General features: G+C 38.5%; 1 protein-coding gene across 5 annotated transcripts in view; it reads right to left on the bottom strand.

The window, feature by feature from the left end:
• Positions 1–3306: 3306 nt before the first annotated feature.
• pde4c.S (phosphodiesterase 4C S homeolog) overlaps positions 3307–27453 on the bottom strand; it is a 306375-nt gene continuing 282228 nt past the window's right edge. For all 5 annotated transcript variants that reach the window (XM_041579924.1, XM_018243651.2, XM_018243653.2 and 2 more), the window contains 10 exons: positions 27220–27332; positions 25262–25355; positions 23134–23306; positions 22004–22102; positions 14365–14529; positions 13764–13863; positions 9942–10096; positions 9516–9638; positions 8656–8838; positions 3307–8342 (listed from right to left, as the gene is read on the bottom strand). In XM_041579924.1, coding sequence (XP_041435858.1) covers positions 7749–8342; positions 8656–8838; positions 9516–9638; positions 9942–10096; positions 13764–13863; positions 14365–14529; positions 22004–22102; positions 23134–23306; positions 25262–25355; positions 27220–27332 — 1799 coding nt within the window. In that variant the 3' untranslated portion in view covers positions 3307–7748. The remainder of the gene's footprint in view (positions 8343–8655; positions 8839–9515; positions 9639–9941; positions 10097–13763; positions 13864–14364; positions 14530–22003; positions 22103–23133; positions 23307–25261; positions 25356–27219; positions 27333–27453) is intronic.

Genomic DNA, 27453 nt, shown 5'->3' with positions numbered 1-27453 from the left:
TTTACACATGGGCTTCTGTATCAGACTTCCTGCCTTCATCTTAAACCTCATTGCCCTGGGCAAGAGCATGCTCAGTTTGCTCCTCTTCCCCACCCCCCTCCCTTTTCTACTGTAATCTGAGCCCAGAGCAGGGAGAGACTCAGGCAGGAAGTGATGTCACACCATGTTAATACTGCAGCTCCTATCCTAAACAAACAGAGTTTCTAGAGCTTTTTACTCAGGTATGGTTAAACATTCTACAGAATAAATATAGCATTCCAGCTTGCACTATTGCAGCTAATCTATTGGCAATAAAATCCCTCCATAGCTTTCCTTCTCCTTTAAGTAATTTTGCCCCTATGTGTTTTCTTTAACAAAAGTCCTGTGGAGTGTTTAATATTTCGCCCCACAACCCCCCTGGTCCCCAGGCCCCAACCACAGGGCTGGAACTAGGGGTAGGCAGAAGTGGCAGCTGCCTAGGGTGCAATGACTGAGGGGCGCTGGGCAGCTGCCTCTTCTACCACTAGACTGGACCAGTGGCGTAACTAGATGTTGCTGGGCCCCACAGCAAATTAATTTTAGGGCCCCCAACATATCCAGTGTTTGTCCTGTTTTACCAATATATGTTCAAATTGCTCATCAATGAGAGCCTCATGGGGCCCCCTGTACCTCCTGGGCCCCCCTGCAGCCGCAGGGTCTGCTACCTCTGTAGTTACGCCCCTGGACTGGACGCACCTTCCACCCAGCTTGCAGGATCCCCTACCAAGCACATACGCACGGAACGTCACTGCGCATGCGCGAGAGCAATGACACAGTGTATGCGCGTGAGCCACAGGAAGAGGGGGGCGAGCTGGCAGTAAAGAGTGACTGAAGTTTGTAAGAGCACAAGTTACATGACTGAGGGCACCTGGAAAACTGACATCATGTCTAGCAGCATGTCTGATTTCAAAGCTAAATATAAAAAATCAGTTTGCTCTTTTGAAACACATATTTCAAGGAAGAATTCTGCTGGAGCTGAACTGACGCATTTTGGGGGGAAAATGTTTTTCCGTGACAGAATGCCTTTATTCAAAAACGGACAACTTTTAGTGTTGTTTGAAAACATGAACTACCTAATCAATAACAATATATGGTTGTAAAAATGACAGCTCAATACGCTGTCCAAATGTGGAACTCACAATTTTGACCTCAAGCATGGGTATATCCATATCCAAACCCTTATATCTAGTTGTGTGGAATTTGAATGCAAAGAGAGAGCGACCGGTATTATACTAGGCTATAAGCCTTAAAGTCTAATTCCAGGCAGTGATATTCTGTGAACACTAAAGCAAATAAAGTTCTGTCTTGCATAAAAAAGGCCATTAACTCAAGGGATGAAAACATAATTATGCCTCTTTATAGGTCCCTGGTAAGGCCTCACCTGGAGTATGCAGTGCAGTTTTGGAGTGCAGAGATGTGCAACTAAACTGGTTAGAGGGATGGAAGATTTAAATTATAATGGTAGACTGCCAAGGTTAGGGTTGTTTTCTCTTGCGCTTGTGAAGGGACATGATTACACTTTACAAGTACATTAGAGGACATTATAGACAAATGGCAGGGGACCTTTTTACCCATAAAGTGGATCACCGTACCAGAGGCCACCCCTTTCGACTAGAAGAAAAGAACTTTCATTTGAAGCAACGTAGGGGGTTCTTCACAGTCAGGACAGTGAGGTTGTGGAATGCACTGCCGGGTGATGTTGTGATGGCTGATTCTGTTAATGCTTTTAAGGGGCATTTTAATTATGCTGTGTAAAAAAACAGTGGGATAACACACCACACATCGCCTCGCTTCACTGTGTAAAAAACAGCAAAAAATGTTTTTGTGTAAAATTTTTAAAAAAACGGTGTAAAAACTAGTGTTTGCATGGTGTAAAATTACACACACCTTCGCCATTTATTTTGCACTGCTTTTTACACCGTTTTTAGTTTTACACAGCATAATAAGTATTCCACTAAGAGTGGTTTGAATAAATTAATGGACAATCATAATATCCAACGCTATTGTGATACCCAAATCTAAACTGAATATATATAGTTTATGTGGAGGTATGGAGGGTTGGTGTGAGTGTGTGTATGCATGGATGTTGGGTTTCATTTGGAGGAGTTGAACTTGATGGACTTTGGTCTTTTTTCAACCCAACTTAACTATAACTATATAAAGGCTTTTCTCTTAAAATTAATATTAGCATGGTAATTGAAAGCAGGGCCTTTTTGGTAACTTGACCACCCTGCCAAATCTAAGAAGCTGTAAGTATCCAACATATATCTTGTAAGCTATAAATGACATTAGCAATTGAGAATTCTCACGCTGAAGCAGACATGCTATCAGTAAAAAACAGGTACCTGTGCTGGGAATTACCATGCACTTTAATATAAAATATATACTGCTAATTTGACTGCTATTATTTTTGATAATCCCCAAAACTGTATATAGTATAGCTGTTTCAGTATAGTATTCCCTTTCAAAGAAACACTCAAATAAGTCAACGAAAGCATTCCTTTCTGTGTCGGTCAAAAGTTGATTAAGGTTTTTTTATGCAGTTATTTATATAATAATGAGATGGTTCCTGAGGAGTTGGAGCTGTGCTTACACACCTAATAATACAATGCAAACATTCCATTTCTGACTCAATTGTTTGCACAACATCACATCCTTCCATACCAAGGTGGCCTCACCCCTTCAACTCAGTTTCACCTCATCATTAATGACCGTTGACCTTTGATTGCCGTTCCACTTACCAAAACTAGATTGCTCTGTTCATTTATCAGCAAATGCAAAATGTGCTGCCATAAGATCCTGTCTCCGTCCACCCCCCAAGTAAATACTAAAGTAGAATGGTGTTGATGTCAGTTGTGACCTCAGACAGTGTCAGACTGGCCCACAGGGATACCAGGAAAACTCCTGGTGGGCCCAGGTGTCAGTGAGCCCTCCTGCTTCAAAACATTTGGTCTATTTCATGGCTATTCCCTATTTCTATGAGAACAAAGAGACAAAATAGATTGAATAATAGATTATAGCATGTAAAGAAAAGAGACTAGCAGAATAGAGGTTGAGTGAGGAGAGGAATTATAATAGTACTGAGAGTGGGCCCCTGGTCTAAGATTTTTGGGTGGGCCCCTGGTGTCCCAGTCTGCCTCTGACCTCAGATGTTAAATGGTTCCAACCTTGGGATGAACAGTGGCTGTAGGCATGCTGTGGGCTCCTTGTATCCACAAGACAAGCATCTGCAGTTTCACTTCCCTCATCTTTAACCCAAGTATTGATTAATATTTAACCTCACAGCAAAAAGATAAAGTATTTTTTATTAAGAAAAATAATAAAACAAACACAGTTTGTGACATCTCTGCAAGAGACTGAGGCCTGGCTTTATCACGGCCTACTAAAGTTATTTCAAGTTTAGCAAGCTTTAATAAATGAGGACCATATACACAATAATGTACAATACCAGTGCACTATTGCAATAAGAATAAATGACATGGAATTAATCACCTCAAAACCATTTGTTCACTTGGGTTCATTTTAGGGTATTGCATACAGTCCGTGCTGAACATTAACCTATAATGGACACGTGTGAACCCCCTCCTAGTGCAGTTAAGGCTAATGTCACATGGTTACCATTTGCCCCAGGGCACTAACAGGCACGGCATCTGACTCTCATGGGGTGATTTTAGCCTGAAAATGCATAGTTGCGTGTTTTCAGGCCAAAATCTACCACTTAAGAGGGAATGGCAGCAAACAGGCATTTTCTCCACCGGCATGTTTCCATGTGGCATTAACCTGCGGCTATGGCTATTTAGGTGTTAGAGGCATCTTATTAGGTTGTATAAAGCAGCTGCAAACACATTACCAGAAACCATAAAAGGTGTCTTTGCATGAGACAAAGAAAAGGATTACTCTCTATAGACAGTTTGTGTTATGTAACAAATAAGGTCCCTCGGTAGAACACCCCAGGGACGCAGACACACAGAATAAACTGAGCAGCAATGGGATGCCAGTAACAACCCAGGCCTGAGGCCATGGAATAGATGCCCCCAACACCAGTGACCTTAAGCCAGCACAGTATTACTGCCAGAGTGACATTATTCCACTGGTGTTGCAGAAAAGTGCAAGGTTATAATAATAATAATAATGCATCATTTCGAGTGCTAATCACAGTAAGATCAGATTGGACAAGTGTGCACAGAATTGTGGCTTTGTACAAAAGTGAACTACAAATACACTAAAATAAAGTGAAACTTTAGCAGAATAAATTAAATGGAACTTTTTTTTCAGAACTGGAGGAGTATTCCTACTATTCAACCCAAATTCAAATGTCTTAGTGCTTTTTTCCCGAAATCCTGTCATGGCTGAAAATCTTGTAACAGCTTACCCTTTATCCAGGAGGTCAACAAACCAATGAAGTCTGCAACTAGTATCTGGGTTCAATAGTACATTTTTAATGTACTTAAACATTTCCTTGTGTGTGTGCTTGCACAACGACCCATCATCAGCCTAGTGAAGCCATATCAATTGCAGCAGCCTATCTATGCAGTGAGGGCACAACCATTAGCTTCCTGGCCCCAGCTCAGTCTATATCTCGTCTAAGGTGTAAAATCTTCTTACTGATTAAGATGATATACAGCTGGTGTTGGTATCATCTAAGCAGTTCAGGGTTAGCCCACATTTTGTTTATGGCAGCTCTTCCATAGAAATGTGGCAGCAGACAAAAGTCTGAATTGCTATTCAGTAAATACAGCTGTCCGTGTTTGTTTATACTGAGTTAGGGATCAGATCATGGGCTTTTCCCATTAACTTTTGCGCCAACTGGAATATCCAAGACTATATCAAATATCATCTAATGAAATAAGATTTTCACCTAATCTTTAATACACTGGCCACTTTAGGTAATATGGAATCTCTGTAGATGAAGGATAGGATAATTTTGTACCTTCTTAAATAATACACAAATGAATGCATTATTAACACTACTTGAATAACTCCCAACATTTTGGAAATAGAAAGAGGGACAAAAAGATTTGCTGCGCAGAGTGCGTCTAGATTTTTTGACCATGCTCAATTTTGTGGCCACACCCCCTAACTACAATGTTTATTTGACAAAATTTGTCAGGTTATGAAAGTTTGAACACGTCTGTGTTTTTTATGTATTATTACAGTTTTGCTAATGAAGGTCAATTGCCCTTTAAGCTGCAGGTCACAGTTTCTCCAAGAGACCTGCTTATCTTAAATTGTTATTATTGTTTCTTTGCTTATCTTAAATTGTTACAAAAGTATCTAAGAATCCATTCAGGGCTCTCTGCCATTAGCTAATTAAGTTTGAAACTCTGTATCTTTTGCTGGCTGTTCAGTGCAGGTCAAAAAGAAACTCAAGACATTTCAGTAACAATATGGGACTGCGGATTGAGCTGTCAAAATCGGGACTGTCTTGTGAAAAACGGGACAGTTGGGAGTTATGTACTTGTTATGTGAAAAAACAATGCAGAGAGCTGTGAGGCAACTTCAGACGATTTCAGAAAACGAAGCGCTCCGAGTGCCATCCTGCCGGCGATTTTCATTCTAGCCGACGGGAAGGCAGTTTGGGGAGATTAGTCGCCAGGTGACTTATCTCCCCAAATCTGTCCATGTGTCTCTGCCCTAAAGGGTCAGGGTTGGACTGGGCGGGGAAACACCTGCATCTTATGATTCCTGCCAACCCGGGCTTGCTCGCCACTGGGAAATGTGTGTGCCGCCCCAGAGGAGCTCACAAATGGTCTGGGAGGTGCCCACTTAGCTTCCCATAAACAGTAAATAAATAAGGTGGACATTGTTTATGGTGTATACTGTACTGGCCTAGGGTTGCTTGCTTTAGCATGTACAATTACAAAAATGCAGTGTCTTTCCTTTACCACTAAAGGTGCTATAACAGGAGAAAGGAAAGCTTTGTTTATGCCCGGTTATGTCGTTATACCTGTCTATTTATAGGAGAAATGGAAAACCAATTTTCATAAACTGTATATAAAAAGTGACCTTCCCTTGCTAAAATAAACCATTTGTTCAAGTATATGCATTTTTATTGTGTTTATTATGAGCTACTAAACACTATGTGACCTGTAATGATAGGATAAAACTGCCCAGTGTGCTCTGTGCGACATTTGGATTAAAAAAGTATGAACACCCTCCAGTTGAATGCTACACATTAATCTGTCAGTACATACATACATACAATCATTCCACAATGCCCTGAGCAATAGAGAATCTTCCAGCTGCTTCACAAAAGTGCTGCAAGCAAAGAAAACTCTAATTCCCCCACCTACTCAAGTGAGCTTTTCATCATAGTAAAAAATAGACATATGCCCATGTGATATAATATAAATGCAGGGGGGGGGGGTCTGGAGATCTGTTTGCTCTGTGTCTACAAAAGCTCCAAGAATTCTTTTTATACACTGTTTGGAAATATCAGACAACAAAACCAAAGCAAAACAATATTATGATGGTCTCTCACCATCAATGTCCACTCATGGTATATTTCATTGGTTACATCATGTTTCAATATTATACTACCAAGGATAACAAGCAAATGTTTGTAAAATGCAAATACATTAATGAATCATTTATTTGAAGTCCTTAGCAGCATCACCCAATTAGTTAAAGTTCCAGGGCTCCAGTAAGGGGTGTAACTACAGAGGAATTAGACCCTGTGGTTGCAAGGGGGCCCATGAGTGTAGAAGGCCCACTAAGACCCTACATAATGATTGATTTCATATATCTTGGTAGAATAGGTCAAGTAACCAAAGTTTTGCAGACCTAATTCAACTTTGCTGTGGGGCTCATGGCATTTAGGTACACCACTGGCTGCAGTTAGGTTACAGGCAGTGAAGACTGGGTAGTAAGAGGGAAGACCCCTAAACTGATATAAAACTACATTAAAAAACTACAGTGACATCTGACATTTGAGGGGAGTTCATCCAGGAATTCTTGAGCACTGCAGGCTAGATATTGCATTACAATGCAATAAAATGTTGTTTTACCTAATCCACAAAAATTACCTCTCAATGAGGCCTCTCAGTCTTCATGACATAGGTACATTGGACAACCTGGGTTCTGCAGTAGGGCACCATTCCCTAGGACAAGATCTTATTCCTTGGATGTGTCGAAATGACAAATATAGATACTTGCATGGGTAAGTAAACTTCAGAAGGCTGCAGTAGATATATATATATCAACCTGATCACCAACATATTATGGCAAAATACTTTGTGTTTTTAAAAGGGACAATGCATGAAAAATACACACCCTTACCTGAGAAACTGTAAGAGGTATTAAATGGCATGGAAAATCAGTTACAATAAAATTGCTTATCACATAATCTGTAAAACTGGATTAAGGTTATTTGGCACCCAGTTGCAGAATAATTAGTGTCACCTGCTGTCCCACCCCGCGGCTGTCATGTGGTGTGTAAGAACCTTGGAGACTTTTGGAACACACAGAGAGCACAAAATGAATCCTGATAATGGCAGAAAGATCAGAGTCTTTTTGGCACAAAAGGGTCCACCTTGCCAGAATGCTCTAACCAAAATCTATTGAAAATCACCATCCTCTTCCCATGCATCACCAAACAACAGGCAACTTTTTGTTTTGTAGCTTTTTCTTTAAAAAAGTCCTACCCTCTTCCAAAAAAACCCCAATAAAATAAAATGTAAAGTGTGCGTGACTGAGTAAAAATAAAATATAAATGAAGTGATAATTTGGCATTACGTTCCTAATGGAAGATATGTAATGTTTCCTTCTTGGTCCAAACAGATTTCTGGTTGCTCAGTGCCTTCCTGCCTGGCTGAGTTTACAGGGGAAGCATGGCTGGTGGACACTTCTTTTTGTTGTATCGTCCTTTCGCCAGAAAGTTTCAGATTATCAAAGTTCAAGATTTTTTTCTGCTTGGTCAGAGTGCTCCTCGGTGGGATTTCTAAGTGATCCAGCTTGCTAGAAACAGTCATGCACAAATCAACTGGTGATGGCTGGTCAGCCTCATCACTCGCCTGGGCAGAGTCATCTGTGTCATGTATTTTGGAGTCACTGTTTTCCTCATCTATAGGGCTTTCAGTGTCCTCCTGTTCTGTATCTGACTCCCCTTCCTCCTCCAGGGTTAACTCAAACTGGAATTTGTCTCCCCCTGCATTGCCTCTGTCATGGTCCTGCTCTTCGGGTGGAGGAGATGGGCTTTGAGGAATCATGCTCTGATACCACTCCCGATTATCCTCCAGTGTATCTAAAATTTCTTGAGCATCGGGGTGCACAAGGTCTGCCCAGGTCTCCCACAGGGGATGCACAATGTAGTCAATAAAACCAACCTGAAATGAGAGAAATGAATCGTTAGAGAAAAAAATAATAAGAACAATTAAACATTCAATTAAAAAAAAAGTCTGGTATTTCTAAAGAAGATAAACAGATAAGCAAATTTGTATCTTTGAGCAACTAACCTAAAAGAAATGGAAATAACGGATTTCAGAATAAGATGAAAACATGGAAGCCTGATATAATTCTGATTTAAAACATAGGCTTTGGTTTTACTGGTGCTAGGCAGGAAATGTGTTTTGTATCTGCTGTCACATTATGTGGATTTGTTGACGCACAGACCTATAGATCACCCCCTGTGAAACGAACCTGGGATTTCTCAACTGAAGCATTGTGCTTGTCACACATGGGGCTGATTTCCATTCCCTTTTCCCTTTCCCGATCTCCTTGGTGGAAGAATTCAACAATAATTCGATCTGTCCACTGGCGATAGAGTTCCAGAGGTTTGGTGGGATTGCTAAGGTCTGCACAATGCACCATATTCTGTAGGACCTAAGGGAAAGGATTATAAATGAAAATGAGGATTATAGATAAAAAAAATTAACCGCGTTAGATAATATACTAAATGTTATACCAATTACCAACGTACCTCTAGCACATAGAATATTTACCATAACACAACAACAGCACAAATAAAAGATTATTTTATTCTTACTGTCTTAGAAACAAGAAAATGTATTATTGATCCCACATTTTGCTCACTAACGGGTGAACATTAGGCATGCCAGGAGATTTGCAAAAAGTAATTTTGTGTGTAACAAAAAAAAGTGTGTTTGAGGACCAAATTCAACAATTCCAGGAAACACTGTTATTGGGTTCCCAGAGTGGTGTTTGATAGGTGCCTGTCTGCAGGCTTCAGTACCCCTTTGATGAGGAATGATGGGTATGGAGGCTCAATTCATTCACCACTAATAGGCCACCAAGGAGGGACCAACTTTAAAGACAGTTATGGGGGTCAAATGTAGCACCCTCTATTTGGCAATCATTATATTGAACAGTATGTTCAGACCACAAATAGGTGACAATATTCTGGTTTATATGCTCTTTATGACCTGAACAACTCAACACCTCTGGTTGATGCTCTTCTAATAAAGAAGAAGATGAATTTCTATGAGAATGTTTCATGAGTAGGACATTGCCCAAAGGTTGGATTATACTGTGGGCCTTACCTGTATACGATCAGAGTAATTATCTAGCAACAGGACTCCTAGGCTAGTCACCTTCTTGGTTTCTACCATGGTTTTAAGATCTGCTAACAGGTTCATGTGTTTGGACATATCTGTAGCCAGTACCTGACAAAAGTATGGAAAGGGTGCAAAACAAACAAAAACACACATTTTAATAGTATAAATAAATGGTTAATAAACTAACAAGTACATAAAAGGAATGCTAGCATCCACTACTATACATCCTACTTTCTAGTAGGGATAGAAAAGTATAAAAGTACAGTTATATTGATAGAACCTCAAGTGCCACATAGCACCTCAGCAAATGGTGATAATTGTGCAAACTGAATTGTGAAAACTGTGTGGAAATATTTGTAATCTGGACCCATGTTTAGCCCAGCACTTAGTACATTATGCCAATAGGCTTACCATATCAATAACCATTTTTCTCAGTGTTTGGCGCTGTTTCTTGGTCAGATTCTGAAAGATATCACAGTTTTCTTCCTGAAGCAGTTTAAACCCGACCGCAATGTGGTGATTCTCTAAGACAGAGGCATCGTTGTACATCAGAGCCAGCTCTGAATCTGCAGAATGAAGCAGAAGAGGGTTTTAGCAGAAGGCTTGTTTATATTTGCATATAAGTAATCACATTGTCATGTGTATTGCAACCAAGGCAATTGCTGTTGCTGGATCAGTCCACATATAGTACAACTACTAAATGATTATAATTATTTCTGCAGGAGTTTGGAAAAGACATACAATATGTACAGAAATTACATATACAATGTAATCCCACCAATTATATAAGGCATAGTTATGCTTTAGTTTTATTTTCTGAATCTATCATATATAAAAGTGCACTGCATGTTTCACTGCTAGGAGAAACACCAATTAGAAGCAAAGATTTTAATTGTATTAAAAACTATTTACAAGTTAAAACCAGATTATTTAGCTCTATTAACATTGACAATATTGTACTCCCATTTTATTATTATTATTAACATGTATTTATATAGCGCCAACATATTGCGTAGCACTGTAAAGTAAATGTGATTATACAACTACATCACATGAATTACATACATAGAATATATGGAGTAACAAACATCACAATCAATACAGGTACAAAAAGGTGAGGAAGGCCCTATGCATAGGCATACAGTCTAAAGGGAAGGGAGTAATACGCAAGGTGTGGGAGTGGGCAAGATCGAATTGAGTGGGTGAGAAATGTGGTATTGCGTTTGGTAGTTAAGCAGAGTGAGGGTAGGCTTCTCGAAAGAAGTGCGTTTTCAGAGATTTCTTGAAAGTAGAAAGGTTGGGAGAAAGTCGGACAGACCGTGGGAGAGCGTTCCAGAGGAGGGGTGCAGCCCTTGCAAAGTCTTGAATGCGAGCATGTGAGGAGGTAATGAGAGAAGAGTTGAGTAGCAGGTCAGTAGAGGAGCGTAGTAAGCGAGTGGGTGAGTATATAGAGATGAGTTCAGAGATGTAGGGTGGGGCAGAGTTATGAAGTGCTTTGAAAGTCAGTGTCATTAATTTGAATTTGATTCTGAAAGGTAACGGAAGCCAGTGCAGGGATTGACAGAATGGCGAGGCAGAGGAGGAGCGGTTGCTGAGGTGTATGAGCCTCGCAGCAGTGTTCATTATGGACTGGAGAGGTGACAGTCTCTGGAGGGGGAGGCCAATTAAAAGAGAGTTACAGTAGTCTAGACGCGATATGATGAGAGAGTGAATAAGAATTTTGGCAGCGTCTTGGGTGATAAATGATCGTATTTTGGATATGTTCTTTAGGTGGAAGTGACAAGATTTAATAAGTGACTGGATATGAGGAGTGAATGACAGGGCAGAATCTAGGATAACCCCAAGGCACCGGGCCTGGGGAGAGGGGGTGATAGTGGAATTGTTAACTATGATGGATACTTCGGGGATGCTACTGGTGTTATTTGGAGGAAAGAGAACCATTTCAGTTTTAGAGAGGTTTAATTTAAGGTAGCGTTGTGACATCCAGGTAGAGATAGCGGACAGGCAGGAGGAGACGCGAGTTAGGAGTTCTGGGTTGAGGTCAGGAGATGAGAGATAGATCTGAGTATCGTCAGCATAGAGGTGGTAGTGGAAACCATAAGAATTTATTAATTTGCCAAGGGAGGAAGTATAGAGGGAGAATAGTAATGGTCCCAGGACAGAGCCTTGGGGAACTCCAACAGAAAGAGGTAGGGGAGAAGATGCTACTCCATTGTAGGAGACACTGAAGGAACGATTGGTGATGTAAGAAGAGAACCAGGACAGGGCTGTGTCACGAAGGCCAAGTGACTGGAGGGACTGGAGGAGGAGAGGGTGATCTACAGTGTCAAATGCGGCTGAGAGATCAAGCAGTATTAGTAGTGAGAAGTGATTGTTGGCTTTAGCGGTTAAAAGGTCATTAGTCAGTCGAGTCAGGGCAGTTTCCGTGGAGTGTTGTGGCTTAAAACCAGATTGTAGGGGGTCCAGCAGGTTATTGTCAGAGAGGAATGAGGTAAGTCGGTTGTAGACTAGGCGCTCAAGTAGTTTAGAGATGAAAGGTAGCAGAGAGATAGGTCGGAGGTTGTTAAGATTGGAGGGATCAAGAGAGGGTTTTTTCAGAATGGGGGTGACAAGAGCATGTTTTAGTTGAGAAGGAAACAGTCCAGTTGAGAGGGAAAGATTAAATAGGTGAGTTAAGGCTTTGATTAGACACGGATTGGTATTGCGGAGAAGTTTTGAGGGAATTGGATCAATCGGGCAGGTGGTAAGGTGAGAAGAGGCCAGAAGCTTTGAGACTTCCTCATCAGTGACAGGGGTGAAGGAGCACAGGAGGGACTGGGGAGTGTGGAGGGAGGGTGGTGGAAGTCTAGGGGGGTTGAGTAGTGTAATGTCCCTTCTGATAGTGTCAATTTTGTTTTTGAAGTGCTCAGCAATATCTTGAGCAGAGACAGATGTGCATGGAGGGGGTGGAGAAGGGGAAAGGAGAGTGTTAAAGGTGGAGAAAAGTTGTGCTGGTTTTTTAGAAAGGGAGTTAATGAGTGAAGTAAAGTATGTTTGTTTGGCTTGGAAGAGGCTGGTGTTAAAGGAGCGCAGGGCAGATTTGTAGCTCCAAAAGTCTGATTCTGAACGGGATTTGCGCCAGCGACGCTCAAGTGCACGTGAGTGTCTTTGGAGCGCTTTTGTATGAGCAGTATGCCAAGGTTGAAGTGGCTTGGGTCGAGAACGTTTAGTTTTTATAGGAGCAAGCTCATTTAGGGCAGTGGTGAGAGTACTATAGTAGACAGAGGTAGCCACATTAGGACATGAGATGGCTGAGAAATTAGAGTGAAGAGAGTCAAAGGAAGAAGAGAGATGTGACACGTCTATAGCTTGCAAGTCACGGTAAGTACGTGTTTGGGGAATAGCAGGGGGTGAGGAGGGAGTTAGTGAGAGTTGAAATGTGAGCATATTGTGATCAGAGAGGGGAAATGGTGAGTTAGTAAAATTGGTGGTTGAACAGAGTCTGGTAAATATGAGATCCAGAGCATTACCATTGGAGTGAGAGGGGGAGTCTGAGCACAAAGATAAGCCTAGGGAGGAGGTTAGTGAAAGAAGTTTAGAGACAGAACTTCTTTCTGTCACTTTAACACTGTCACTTTAACACTGAAAAAGAAGGGGGGGGGGTTCTCGTCTTCCCTTTTTTTCATCCCCCTTTTCTATACAACAGAGATTGTACAGAATTATCCTATCCCTTGATAAATAAATACAAGCAGGAAAATGCAGAATAGTTTGGGCTCTGCTATATAGTAAGGGGCAGATTTATCAAGGGTCGAAGTAAAAAAGTTTTTAATTACATTTTCGAGTTTATTTTAGTGTAATTCGACTAGGGAATAGTCCAAATTCGATTTGAGTTTTAAAAAAATTTAAATTTTGAAATTCATCATGTATTCTCTCTTTAATGATTCAAATTCGACTATTCGCTATCTTAAACCTGCCAAATTGGTGCTTTAGCCTATGGGGGATAATGTTTCAAATTCGGTTCGAGTTTGCAACGCGATCCTATTCACCGTTTTTAAAAACATTGATTTTTTTAAATAAATTTCAATTGCTTGTTTTTTGTTTTTTTCTTAATTTTGCATTTATGGGAGTTGATGGGAGTTTCTAGAAACTCCCATAAACTCGAAATTCGACCCTTGATAAATTTGCCCCTAAGTAATGATACAAATACATATACAACATATCAAGATTAAGATTACCCTTCCTCCCAACACTTACTGGTATTAATTAAGAACTGATTAGACACTCCAGGGTGATCAACATCATGAATTGCACTTGCAAAAATGGCAGCCATTATTTCCAAGTCTGTGAATACAGCCTGTACATTGAAAGAACTTGTGTTAAATTAAGAAGCAAACCCATATATGACAGTTGCATATACAGTATAGGCACAGCCATGCCTGGCACTAGCAGGGCTAATTCAACGCAGGGGAGCATTTATAATAAAATCACACCAGTCTGTACACTGGGTAATAGGTCTGCTATGTTTGTATACCGTACTTGTTTTCCAATCAACGTAGATTTATTCTATCTTAATTACCAGCAAGTAGGTCCTGTCTTACTATTAAATAGAAAATGCAATTAGTCAAATTGAGTTTTACTGAAGCTTTCTAGAAAAATACAATGCAAACAAAGGGATTGATTATTTTCTGTAGGGATGCACCAAATCCACTATTTTGGATTCAGTGAACCCCCGAATCCTTCACGAAGGATTCGTCCGAATTTAGGCAATTTAAGGTTTTGGATGGGATAATTTTGGTATGATGGATGTAGTCTGCCTGTAGGTAGATCAGATGTGTGCATGAAAAGCTGCACTTACCTCAAGAGCAGGGGTGGAGAGCAGGACATGGGTAGATTGTGCTACATCTGCGGCATGAATGTTGTTATGATAAGCCACATCAGGATGGTAGTGATCCTCCAAAGTCATCATGTATGTAATGAATGCATCCACAGGAATTTGGAAAGTTTTCAGGAGATCTCTTTCCTGGCAAGAAGAGACATTTACTAGGATCTAGATACCTAATGCAGGCCGCTTATAAGTTTATTGTAATTATCATTTTTTACAACAAGCTAAACAGTCAGTAGTCATTGTTAGCATAATGTTATCTCAGTGAAAATGATTCAAGCGCTGTACAATGAAGTATGTATAAAGAAATTATGTAGCTTAGTTAAAGGAGAAGGAAAGGCATCCTGCACTTGGGCGTGCCAAATATTAGGCAAATATTACCTGAAACCCCAGGCCGGTGTTCCTATCAGCAGAAAAATACACCGGCCAGGGGTCATACCAGTGAGCACCACAGAGCGATCCTTTCCGGCTTCTTCTTACTTCAAATTTAAAGTTAGTATTTTTGTTCTACTGCGCATGCGCAACCACGCGAAGAAATCGGAAGACGGAAGAGAAGCGATCCGTGATACTCACTGGTATAACCCCGGGCTTTTCTGCTGATAGGAGCACCTACTGGGGTTTCAGGTAAGTCAATACAATCACCTGGGGGTGCCTAAGATTTGGCACCCCCAAGTGCAGGATGCCTTTCCTTCTCCTTTAAGGAATAGAGGAAGGACTTATGATATGACCCATGTCTCTCCGACGTTAAAGCAGTTATAAAGTTGTCTCTCAGTTAAGAGATTCTGTTGGAATCCTTAAAAATAAGTTATTTTGTAATATACGTTAATTAATTTTTTTCCTTGCATTTACAAAGATCTAGAGACCTGCTTATCTATTTTTAAATGTGTGAATTTAAAGGTTTTTAATTACAATACTCAACATTTTACCAAACTTTTGTTTATTTATTAAAACATGTTAATCTAAAAAAACTGTATTGAACATAACCATGAAAAAACTAGAATGCATGGAATTCATATTCTACTCATCATTTTGAAAGGGTCTACAAACATTTTTGAAAAACCTGAACTGAAAAAGAAAAGGTGCTTACATTATGCCTAGGTCAACTACAATCATGAACTTACAAACTTTTAGATGATGGAGCTTTACATATTAATTTTTTTTTGTGCTTCATAATAAGTGAGCCCTACAGCCTCCACTACCCTCTACTGCATAGGTTTCTGAAAAATCAATGTGGTCACTGGCTGCCCTGACCCAAAGGAAAAATAACAATCCATTTCCAGCAATATTTCTGACAGCCAACCTTATAGATAAATATATAAATATGCACTCCATCGGGCTAGCTTTAACCCATACACCACACAATGGGGTACGTGTATGGGACTTTCAGCGGGTTTGTTCAAACACCTTCACCTGTGCAGTCGTGCTCACTCTCCAGTCAGGCCACACCAGGAAGCCCAAAGGCAAATTCAATAAACAAGGGTATGGATGGAGCACATCAAACGCAGTCTCTGCCGTAAAACATTCTTTATTGCATCACAACATGTTTCGGACCCCAAGGATCCTTTATCAAGTAAAATACAAAATTAGAAACACACCTTATAAAACCAACCCCCATTTACAGCTCCACCCCTGTAAATTAGTATAATTAGTTTGTAAGTGCTGCCAAGTGCTTCCTTCTTCCCCTCATTGGGTTTTCCAAGACACGCATCCAAACAAAGAAAACACCCCTTGAGAATGTCCAAACCACTGTGAATGTTCATAGCTGCCCAGAAAAAATAAAATGTAACCATTTTTTAGTGAGAAGCAACTTAACACCCTATACCATAAAATGTTGCACATTAAAATAGTCTAAAACATTTTTTATTAATAAACAGCAACAAAAGTTGCATTGCTAAAACAGGCTGCATACTGCAGCCACTAAAATACACTTAGGTACTACTCATATTAAAGTCTACCTACCAATGTTGTCCAGAAACATGTTTATTTAAACCTAGGGATTATACCTAATTCAGTAGGGATTATACCCAAATCCATTGTGGAAACACTGTACACCACAACATTCTTTTTTTAAAATAATTTTAAGCATATTGTATATACTAAGGTTTAGGGTTAGTACAAAAAACACACCTTACCCCAACTTTTAATTCAATTGACTTTGTAAGGTAAAAAGGGCCAGTATCAAAGAATTCTGAAAAGGAAAAGTTTTAGCATTAGACACAATTTACAAAAAACATTTAATGCTCCAAGCTTCGTTTAAGCCTTTCGGAGCCAGCGAATTTAGTTTTAAGATCCATTTCACGTCTCTTTGTAACATCTTTTGTTTAAAGTTACCTCCTCTGCTCAGTGGTTGGACTACCTCCAATACAGCCCATTTTAGTTGCCCATGTGTATGTTTTGCTGTAAAAAAATGTCCAGCAACTGCTGTGTCTGTATAAGTGTCATATTTAAAGTTACGGATATCACCCTTGTGTTCCTTGATCCATGTTTTAATGCTCCTCGTTGTCTGTCCCACATAAACTAACCCACATGGGCATTTGAGCATATAAATGACACCTTTAGAATCACAGGTCGCATAATCATGTAGTCGAATCTTAGTACCCTGCGTTAGATGATCAATACTATCGCCCTTTATAATGGAGGCACAACAGACACAATTTAAGCATGCAAACGTGACCATTTTAGGAGCTCCCAGAAACCTATGCTTCCTTTCTTTCTGGTGCACTGCTGGACACAAAACATCCCTGATACTTTTTCCTTTTTTATAACTAAATAGAATAGGTTCCATAAATAATTTACCAAATTTATTGTCCCCTTGCAAAATTGGCCAGTATTTCTTAATTACCTTTTCAATTTCCTTACTGTGTTTGACATATTTAGACACAAAGGGGATCCTATTACCACTCTTTTTTACTCTCTCATTACTCTGTAATAATTCTTCCCTTTTTAGAGGTGCTACTTCTTCGATGGTATGCTTTAATTCTGATGGAGAATAGCCTCTTTCCAAAAAACGTGTAAACATGATTTGACTTGAACAGTCATAATCAGTATTTAATGTGGTTATCCGTTTTGCTCGCAAAAATTGTCCCTTAGGGATAGCTCTAATTGTACCTGGATTGTGAAAACTCTTAGCGTGTAGTATGCTGTTCCTCTCTGTCTCTTTTCGATATAACTTAGTAATAATGTCCCCCTCAACAATTGATAAATTCACATCCAAAAAATTAATTTGAGTCTCAGATATTTCAACCGTAAACTTCACCGTTTTATGGCTTAAGTTCGCCTCATGTATCATCTCTAATAGTGCTTCCTGGGTTCCATTCCATAACAGCAAAATGTCGTCCACAAATCTCAAATAAGATATAATATGATGACTTAATCTATGTTTCAAAAATAATTTTTCCTCTAGTTTGTGGACAAAGATATTTGCAAATGATGGAGCGACTGAAGCACCCATTGAGGTCCCTTGTGTTTGCCAAAAAAACTCATTTTCAAATTTAAAATAGTTTTTTTGTAAAACCACTGTTAAACAATCAAGTACAAAATACATCAGCTGATTATCAATATTAGTGTCAAGAAGTACCTCTTCGACAAACCTGATTCCCTCCTCTTGGGGTATAGATGTATATAGACTCTGTATATCTATACTAGCCAACAAGATATTACTTGGGAGGTCTCGTATTTTAGCTAATCTATTTAGCAAATCATTGGTATCTTTCAAACATGTGGGTATATTCATTACTATTGGTTGTAGAAACGCATCCACAAATTGGGACAACGGCTCTAGGACTGACCCTAGTCCTGATACTATGGGACGTCCAGGTGGATTTTCTAAGGACTTATGAATTTTAGGCAACAAATACAACAAATATAACACAGGTGTTCTAGGATGGTCATTAATCAGGAATTCAGACACATTTTTAGGAATGATGTTATTATCACGGGCTTCTATAACCATACTGTCAATCATTTTCTTGACCTCAAATGTGGGATCAAACCCTATGGGTCTATAGTGTCCTGGGGTATTAAGTTGTTTGTTAGCCTCTAGCCCGTGATGATAACATCATTCCTAAAAATGTGTCTGAATTCCTGATTAATGACCATCCTAGAACACCTGTGTTATATTTGTTGCCTAAAATTCATAAGTCCTTAGAAAATCCACCTGGACGACCCATAGTATCAGGACTAGGGTCAGTCCTAGAGCCGTTGTCCCAATTTGTGGATGCGTTTCTACAACCAATAGTAATGAATATACCCACATGTTTGAAAGATACCAATGATTTGCTAAATAGATTAGCTAAAATACGAGACCTCCCAAGTAATATCTTGTTGGCTAGTATAGATATACAGAGTCTATATACATCTATACCCCAAGAGGAGGGAATCAGGTTTGTCGAAGAGGTACTTCTTGACACTAATATTGATAATCAGCTGATGTATTTTGTACTTGATTGTTTAACAGTGGTTTTACAAAAAAACTATTTTAAATTTGAAAATGAGTTTTTTTGGCAAACACAAGGGACCTCAATGGGTGCTTCGGTCGCTCCATCATTTGCAAATATCTTTGTCCACAAACTAGAGGAAAAATTATTTTTGAAACATAGATTAAGTCATCATATTATATCTTATTTGAGATTTGTGGACGACATTTTGCTGTTATGGAATGGAACCCAGGAAGCACTATTAGAGATGATACATGAGGCGAACTTAAGCCATAAAACGGTGAAGTTTACGGTTGAAATATCTGAGACTCAAATACATTTTTTGGATGTGAATTTATCAATTGTTGAGGGGAACATTATTACTAAGTTATATCGAAAAGAGACAGAGAGGAACAGCATACTACACGCTAAGAGTTTTCACAATCCAGGTACAATTAGAGCTATCCCTAAGGGACAATTTTTGCGAGCAAAACGGATAACCACATTAAATACTGATTATGACTGTTCAAGTCAAATCATGTTTACACGTTTTTTGGAAAGAGGCTATTCTCCATCAGAATTAAAGCATACCATCGAAGAAGTAGCACCTCTAAAAAGGGAAGAATTATTACAGAGTAATGAGAGAGTAAAAAAGAGTGGTAATAGGATCCCCTTTGTGTCTAAATATGTCAAACACAGTAAGGAAATTGAAAAGGTAATTAAGAAATACTGGCCAATTTTGCAAGGGGACAATAAATTTGGTAAATTATTTTTGGAACCTATTCTATTTAGTTATAAAAAAGGAAAAAGTATCAGGGATGTTTTGTGTCCAGCAGTGCACCAGAAAGAAAGGAAGCATAGGTTTCTGGGAGCTCCTAAAATGGGCACGTTTGCATGCTTAAATTGTGTCTGTTGTGCCTCCATTATAAAGGGCGATAGTATTGATCATCCAACGCAGGGTACTAAGATTCGACTACATGATTATGCGACCTGTGATTCTAAAGGTGTCATTTATATGCTCAAATGCCCATGTGGGTTAGTTTATGTGGGACAGACGAGGAGCATTAAAACAAGGATCAAGGAACACAAGGGTGATATCCGTAACTTTAAATATGACACTTATACAGAAACAGCAGTTGCTCGACATTTTTTTACAGCAAAACATACACATGGGCAACTAAAATGGGCTGTATTGGAGGTAGTCCAACCACTGAGCAGAGAAGGTAACTTTAAACAAAAGATGTTACAAAGAGAGGTGAAATGGATCTTAAAACTAAATTCGCTGGCTCCGAAAGGCTTAAACAAAGCTTGGAGCATTAAATGTTTTTTGTAAATTGTGTCTAATGCTAAAACTTTTCCTTTTTCAGAATTCTTTGATACTGGCCCTTTTTACCTTACAAAGTCAATTGAATTAAAAGTTGGGGTAAGGTGTGTTTTTTGTACTAACCCTAAACCTTAGTATATACAATATGCTTAAAATTATTTTAAAAAAAGAATGTTGTGGTGTACAGTGTTTCCACAATGGATTTGGGTATAATCCCTACTGAATTAGGTATAATCCCTAGGTTTAAATAAACATGTTTCTGGACAACATTGGTAGGTAGACTTTAATATGAGTAGTACCTAAGTGTATTTTAGTGGCTGCAGTATGCAGCCTGTTTTAGCAATGCAACTTTTGTTGCTGTTTATTAATAAAAAATGTTTTAGACTATTTTAATGTGCAACATTTTATGGTATAGGGTGTTAAATTGCTTCTCACTAAAAAATGGTTACATTTTATTTTTTCTGGGCAGCTATGAACATTCACAGTGGTTTGGACATTCTCAAGGGGTGTTTTCTTTGTTTGGATGCGTGTCTTGGAAAACCCAATGAGGGGAAGAAGGAAGCACTTGGCAGCACTTACAAACTAATTATACTAATTTACAGGGGTGGAGCTGTAAATGGGGGTTGGTTTTATAAGGTGTGTTTCTAATTTTGTATTTCACTTGATAAAGGATCCTTGGGGTCCGAAACATGTTGTGATGCAATAAAGAATGTTTTGCGGCAGAGACTGCGTTTGATGTGCTCCATCCATACCCTTGTTTATTGTACGTGTATGGGAATGGGTATATAGCTCCATCATGAGGGTATGTAGACCCATCCTGCTACAGAGAGGTGTGACTGGCAACTGATACACATTCCATTTAACTGATTCAACTCCCATTTACATGCAATATGTCCTAGATGTTATTTGAATAATTGCTTAAAGCTGTTAAATAAAATATTCTTTCCAAGAGCTCCCCTTTCAGTTACTGTTGTAGGAACATCGGGCCTTTTTTTTTAGATGTCTTGTCATCCCAACACAAATATGGGTGGGTCTGTCCTAACATCAAAGAATGTGCCTTTTCAGCCACTTTGCTACTATAGTGCCATAGTCTAGAATAATAGTGAAAATAATTTTCATTATTGAGCTGATATTGTCCTTATCTTAAATCCTCATATATATAAAGATAGACACAATCAATTTCATTACCTAAAGATCCCACTGCATATGCTTTCCTGCATTTCTGATGAAGACAAATGCGATATGTTCTAAAAACACATATTAGATAAACCAATTAATGACATTCCAGAAATAACCCTGAGTTTTGGAGTGATAAACAACGACTTTTTGGCATTCTACACACATTTACAACTCTATACTCTACAGTGGTGCTGAACAGAAATAGTACATGTGCCAACAGCAGTCTATTGGATACAAGCAAGAAAATGCATGGAAGAATCCAGTAGCTGCATTAGTACAATTTAGTACCTATGTTGGATAAACAGTCCTCCTAAGGCTTTTTTTTTTTTAAAATAACTGCTACCTTTTATAAAGTGCCTACAGAAAAGATAACAGATTCAGAAACTATACACTGAGATCACATTTCCACAGATACATCATTAGAGCATATGGAAAATGAACACTAATACAACATTCTTACAGATGAATATGTGAAATAAGATAATTACAACAAGATATGAAATATGCAGTATTCCATGGGATTAAAGTCATTAACTTGGTCTTGTCATTTAAAAGTGTGTTTTTAATTGTAGAATTCAGCCATATACCAAGCCTGAATAAACTGCTCCTAAACTACCTATACATGGAAAACCAAACATACAGTAAGCAACCTGTGAATACAACAATGTCAAAGAAAAACATTTTTTTTCCATACCTGGAATATTGAATACATGATAACTGTCAGGGGCCTGTTTCCAGAATATTCTGCTATCTTGAAAACATCCAGTCCCCACTTATTGATATTTTCTACTTCCTGTAATACAACACAGAATAACATTTACTTCAAAAGAGTATTGCTTTAAACAAAAATATGACTAATTCGAAAAACCATATCAGTAACTACTGTTCAGAATAAATGACAACAAAGTCCTCATTAACTACCTTATCTTTTTTCAAAAGATCATTCCTACTTTTAGAATTGGGTAAAAATAGTATATTATTGTATCTTCTGTAACTTATTTTCCTGTAACTTTTAGTGTTTTAAAAACAAAAATACAAGTAAGAAAATTATGCTTTTCTAAAATCTAGTTTTATGGATATTGTTTGATGGCTATGTTTATTGCACAGGAAATCTCCTCTTCCTCCATTAACAAACCACGGCAAAATACCTTTTGATTTGGAAGAAAAAAAAAAAAATAAGTCCTATCTTTCTTTGCTCTTTCTGTTTCTTTCTTTTAATATACCATTCCATTAATTTAGCTCTGACACAAAATATTGTGAAACATGGCTGCACAAAATTATCTCTGTGAGCTTTGAATTTACCTTTCCTTCATCTTCCATCGTATGGAAGCCACACTTTGTGAACATTTCAGACCATACAGGCAAGCAATAGGTAGGAATATTAATATGTATTACAAATGGCCAGTTATTTGGTGAGCATGCATGCTTCTTCAGCTTCTGCACTCCTCCATGCATATGCATGTGCATGAACGGGGGATCATATAGTCGGCCAAGTTTGCCCCGCACTGGCCCTATGTACCTTTGGAAGCGTTTTTCCAGGGAGGGCAAAAGTTGACCAAATATACATTTAGTTGCATTCTTGGGCCCATCGGAGGGCCCCATAGACTTCCAGCTGCCGCTTATATTAGACAGTGTATAGCCACCTTTACTCAAATGAGAGAATAGATGGAATCATGCCGCATCATGTAAAGCAGAATGTATTACTGAAATCTGCTCCATCTGTATACGTATATGAATGATGTATGCCATTTGCAGGAACAGCAATGCACCACTGTAAAAATGGCATCCAATTATTTATGCTGCTCACTACCCAGAACTAATCACCTTTGCAAGGGGTGCTTCCTGTTCAGTCTTGACTCCGAAGCGTGGGATACTGCAGTTGCTGAAACTAGAACTGTGTGTCAGCTTCTTGACACCACTAATCTGGGACATGGGAAGCTTCTTCTTATCTTTCTCTTTCGAGACTGGGGTGGGAATTTCCACTTCATGTTGCTTGTCTAATGGATGGAGGGAAGCAAAACAGAGTAATTGAGAAATTTGTCTAATGATTTTCCTTCTTATTCAGTTAGATCTTCTCTGTTATAAAGTGGCATCTTTTTGGTCCCAAAATAAACAAAGCGACAGGTCTTTATCTTAACATGATTTATTTATTTTGAGAAATTATTCCACTGATATAAGTAAGGCATTCTCTTTGGATAAACAATTTTATTACTAAACATGGCAAAAGATGGGTTCACCATTCCGTCATTCAAAATGCTGATAACTGGTGGAAAAACAAAAATGTATTACATTTTTAGGCTAGCACTTTTCTATCAGGACACTATTCTTCCAATCACAACTACACTGTAGTGCACTTTTAATTCTAAAACCTATAAAATGTTCTTACTGCAAAGTTACAGTCTTATAAAAAATAATAAATGGTGCCCTGCTGAAAGGTGAATAAAAACTGCTAGGTGTCATTTATGACTGCAACTGCAGTGTACAAAATGCAACTTTGGAAGCAATTTGCCATGATTTTTCCCCACATTGAAGTGTTTTCTCATGATTCCAGAGTAGTTGCAGCTGTGCGACTAGTTGTATCTGAAGCAATTGCACTCAATTTGATGCCAATCAGGTGCAAATTCCACCGCAGTGGAGAGTTTGTCATTGTTTATCTGCGTTTTACCACATTAGCATGTGATTCTTTTTGATGCAGCTAACTGAGGGAACCCTAAATTACTGTTTTGCTCAAGGTGGCAGTAGTTCAATGATGTTGAGAGTAACTATACTAAAGTGCTAGGAGTCCACAGCACAAGTACATTTCAAGAATGTCTTTAATACTAATAATTTAAACAACTTAGAACCATTTTGGCAGAGCACACTTGCAGCCGGTTCGTAGATGAGCCCTTCAAAGTTTGGTACACATGGCTAGATCCAACACATCACTAGTGAATTTATTGGCCACTACAGATCCTAATCTGATTATTATGCAGAAAATCAAATAACACACCAAGGCAGATGGCACATTTCTTTTTTTTTTTATATACCTGTACAAGAAATTATATCTGGGATTAAATTGATATGAAAGATGTTACTAATATGGCTAATTGAAATTAGCACAACTATGACAAAATTTTATTAACATTTGAATGGAAGTATGTACACATATGGAAGTCAGTCAGTGTTGAAAACTGTACTGGATAAATGCATATGTTTATTGACCCATGTATACTCAACTTTAGGTAGGGGCGTGGCACAGACCTCAAGACCAAACATGAAAGCTACAGGGTTTTCTTTGCAGAGACTCTGTACTAGATAGACTTGAAATGTATACATTTGTCCTGATACTTGGTTACCTTTCCATTTGTATTGGTCAAGAACACTATCTCACCATAAAAATAAATACATCTACACTAATGTAATTTCTTTATTTTCCCTGGTATTGAAGAAAGTACAGAGACTGAAACGGTCAAACATAATCCTTTGCCAAATAAATGGGGGATGTAATAAATGTAGCCATATTTATTTGCCAGATGTGTAGTAGATGTGGGAAGCCTGATTTTATGTAAGCATGTCCAGTAGTTATTACACGGTGTAATAATTTGTAATTGCCAGTTTTAATGAGGACACTTTCTGTCCAATGAGTCTCCTCTGATCCAGGAAGTATATGACCAATGCCATCTCTTGCCTAAGAAATAATAATCAAGACAAAACTGACAATTCTATTGCCTATAGGCTCCACTTTATTTGTAGATGAAAAAAGGCTAATTTTGTGTAGATTAATTCTGTTCTCTGCCTTGTCTGTATAATTAATAGGGTGACCTGAATATATTTTATTAGCTCAATTAGCTATAAATATTAAAGATTAAAGATTTGTAGTTTGTAACTCCAAATAGTGATCACAGACCATGTACTCGTGTACTGTAGTGTCGGTGTGTTCAGAGAATACTATAATAAAACCTAGGAAACTTACCTAGAAAAGTACTGGATATATATTCCGACACCTGGTTTCCTGAGCGGCTGGTTTCTGATAAGTGTGTCAGTTCTCTATTCAGCATCCTTTTGAACTGGAAACAAGAAATAAAAAAAAAATGTCATCAGCTGTATTAAAACCATTTAGGTGGTGTACAGCAAATGCAACCCTTCTCTCACCCAAAAAAGTTCCCCATTACCCTTTGACAGTCAGTAATTTATGAAATGCTAGGTATTACAATCAACTGGTAGCTGGAGGGATGCAGACTATACATGCCTGATTTAGCGCAATTGTTTCACTCACAAGTTTGGGAGAACAAAACTTAAATACCAGGGGATGTGAAACACTCAACAGCAATCGTGACTTTAGCTCATAAAGTAAGGTCCTGGGTGGACCTTGTTTTTTTATGCAAGTTCTTTCTGAGTGATTGCGTGAATAGAAAATGGTATGTGACACTGTAAAGGCACCCTACTTTATACTGAAGTTGTATTTCATCGTATTTGTCTCTACTCACAATCACACCAAAGTTCATGCACTCACATACATAACTATAATTTATGTGCAAGCACATAACTCTCATATATTTTGGAAAGTTTCACACGGCCTAAACAGGTGTATGACTTTTTCTGGTTTGCATGCTGGGATTTGTCTTTGCCTGTCAGCTCACCTTTATAAAAGCATTCCAAACTAAATGGACTAAAAGAACTAAAGGAACTAAAAGATAATACTCTAATAGAGTGTTAGGTAAGGAATATAAATGTCCTCTCTGTCATGACGAGAGTGATCTGTAGTGGGCCATGAAGCTGTGACACTGGTCAGTTACTGAAACTACAGGTTGCAGATTTAATATGACATTTTATGGCAAATTGCAGGATGTCTTTCCTGGGAACAAAAATGACACATATTTAAAGAGAAAACTGAGATGGCGGATAAAAAAAATAATGAAATCCTGCATCCTTTGACAGCATAGTAAAATGGAACTAAATGATGATACCTCCCCAAAACCTCCAGGCTCAGATGGTTCAAATCATTCCTTTTCTTTACTCTTTCTTCCCTTCCCTTTTTTCTCCTTCCCTACTTTTTCCTTTTCCCCCTTTCTCATTTGGTTATCTTTTGCTTTCCTTTTATCTTTTATATTTCCTCAATGTTTTTTACCATATGATTCACAGAACTCACCACTCCCCAATTGGAAGAGATGTCTCATAATGTGTTGGCTTGTTCACATACTGAGTAATATGTCCAGCATGAGCTATAGTGTGAAATGATGGCCTTCCCTAATATGCAGAATGTGAATGTATGGATGTTATGACATAAAAATGAAAACTCAAACTTAAATAAAGAGTCACAGTAGAAAAAAAATTAATGAAGGTGACTTTCTGGTTCAAGACCATGTAAGTATCTGAAACATAATGTTTATGTTTAAATAGTCTGGTGACGCTGAAGCTACAGTGCATATGTGTGAATGTGACAGGGACCATAGATTGTATGGTAAGCCTCACCAGAGCAGGGCATGTGAATGACGAACAATCTCAGTAAAACACTGTATAAGCATATAGGTGCTATTTAAATACAGATATAAGGAAATACATCTAATACATCTAAAATAGATGTCTAGGGTGACATTTCGGTTAGTATGGCTGGGCCATTGAAAAACCCAAATATGTGCCAAATAGAAAGGTTAAAGCTAGAAAATGAACAGGAGAGGGCCTGAAAAGAAAGATAAGTAACAAAGCCAATACAATTGTAGCCACACAGTGCACAATTTTTTCAGCATTTGGGGTCTGATGACCTCCCATTTGAAAGCTGGAAGATCACAACAAATAAAAAAGAAGACTTGCTGAAAAGTTGGACATTCCATAACACACTGTAAAGAGTCTATTTCTGTATTTTGGAATACATATAAAATGAGGATGGGAAAGGAAGTTAAGCATTTTCATAGTTAAACCTCTCATCTTCACCTTATTTGAGGCCATCTCAGAAACAGAGTGCCTGGTCTGCAGAGTCTCCAGTTGATCCAGACACCAGTCCAACTCTTCCAGAGTCTCGATGGCCAATTTTTGAACTGCATCCTCTATATTACAAAAAGAAGGAAACATTTACTGACACAAGCACCTTGCTTATCGCCCAAACAATTTCTGCCTAATTATATAAAAAAAAAAGTCTGGGTTTAACAGTTTTAAAACCAAAAACAC

The sequence above is a fragment of the Xenopus laevis genome, chromosome 1S (assembly GCF_017654675.1).
Source record: "Xenopus laevis strain J_2021 chromosome 1S, Xenopus_laevis_v10.1, whole genome shotgun sequence".
Lineage (NCBI taxonomy): Eukaryota > Metazoa > Chordata > Amphibia > Anura > Pipidae > Xenopus > Xenopus laevis.
The sequence above is the reverse complement of the archived record's forward strand: the minus strand, read 5'-3'. Positions and strand labels throughout refer to the sequence as shown.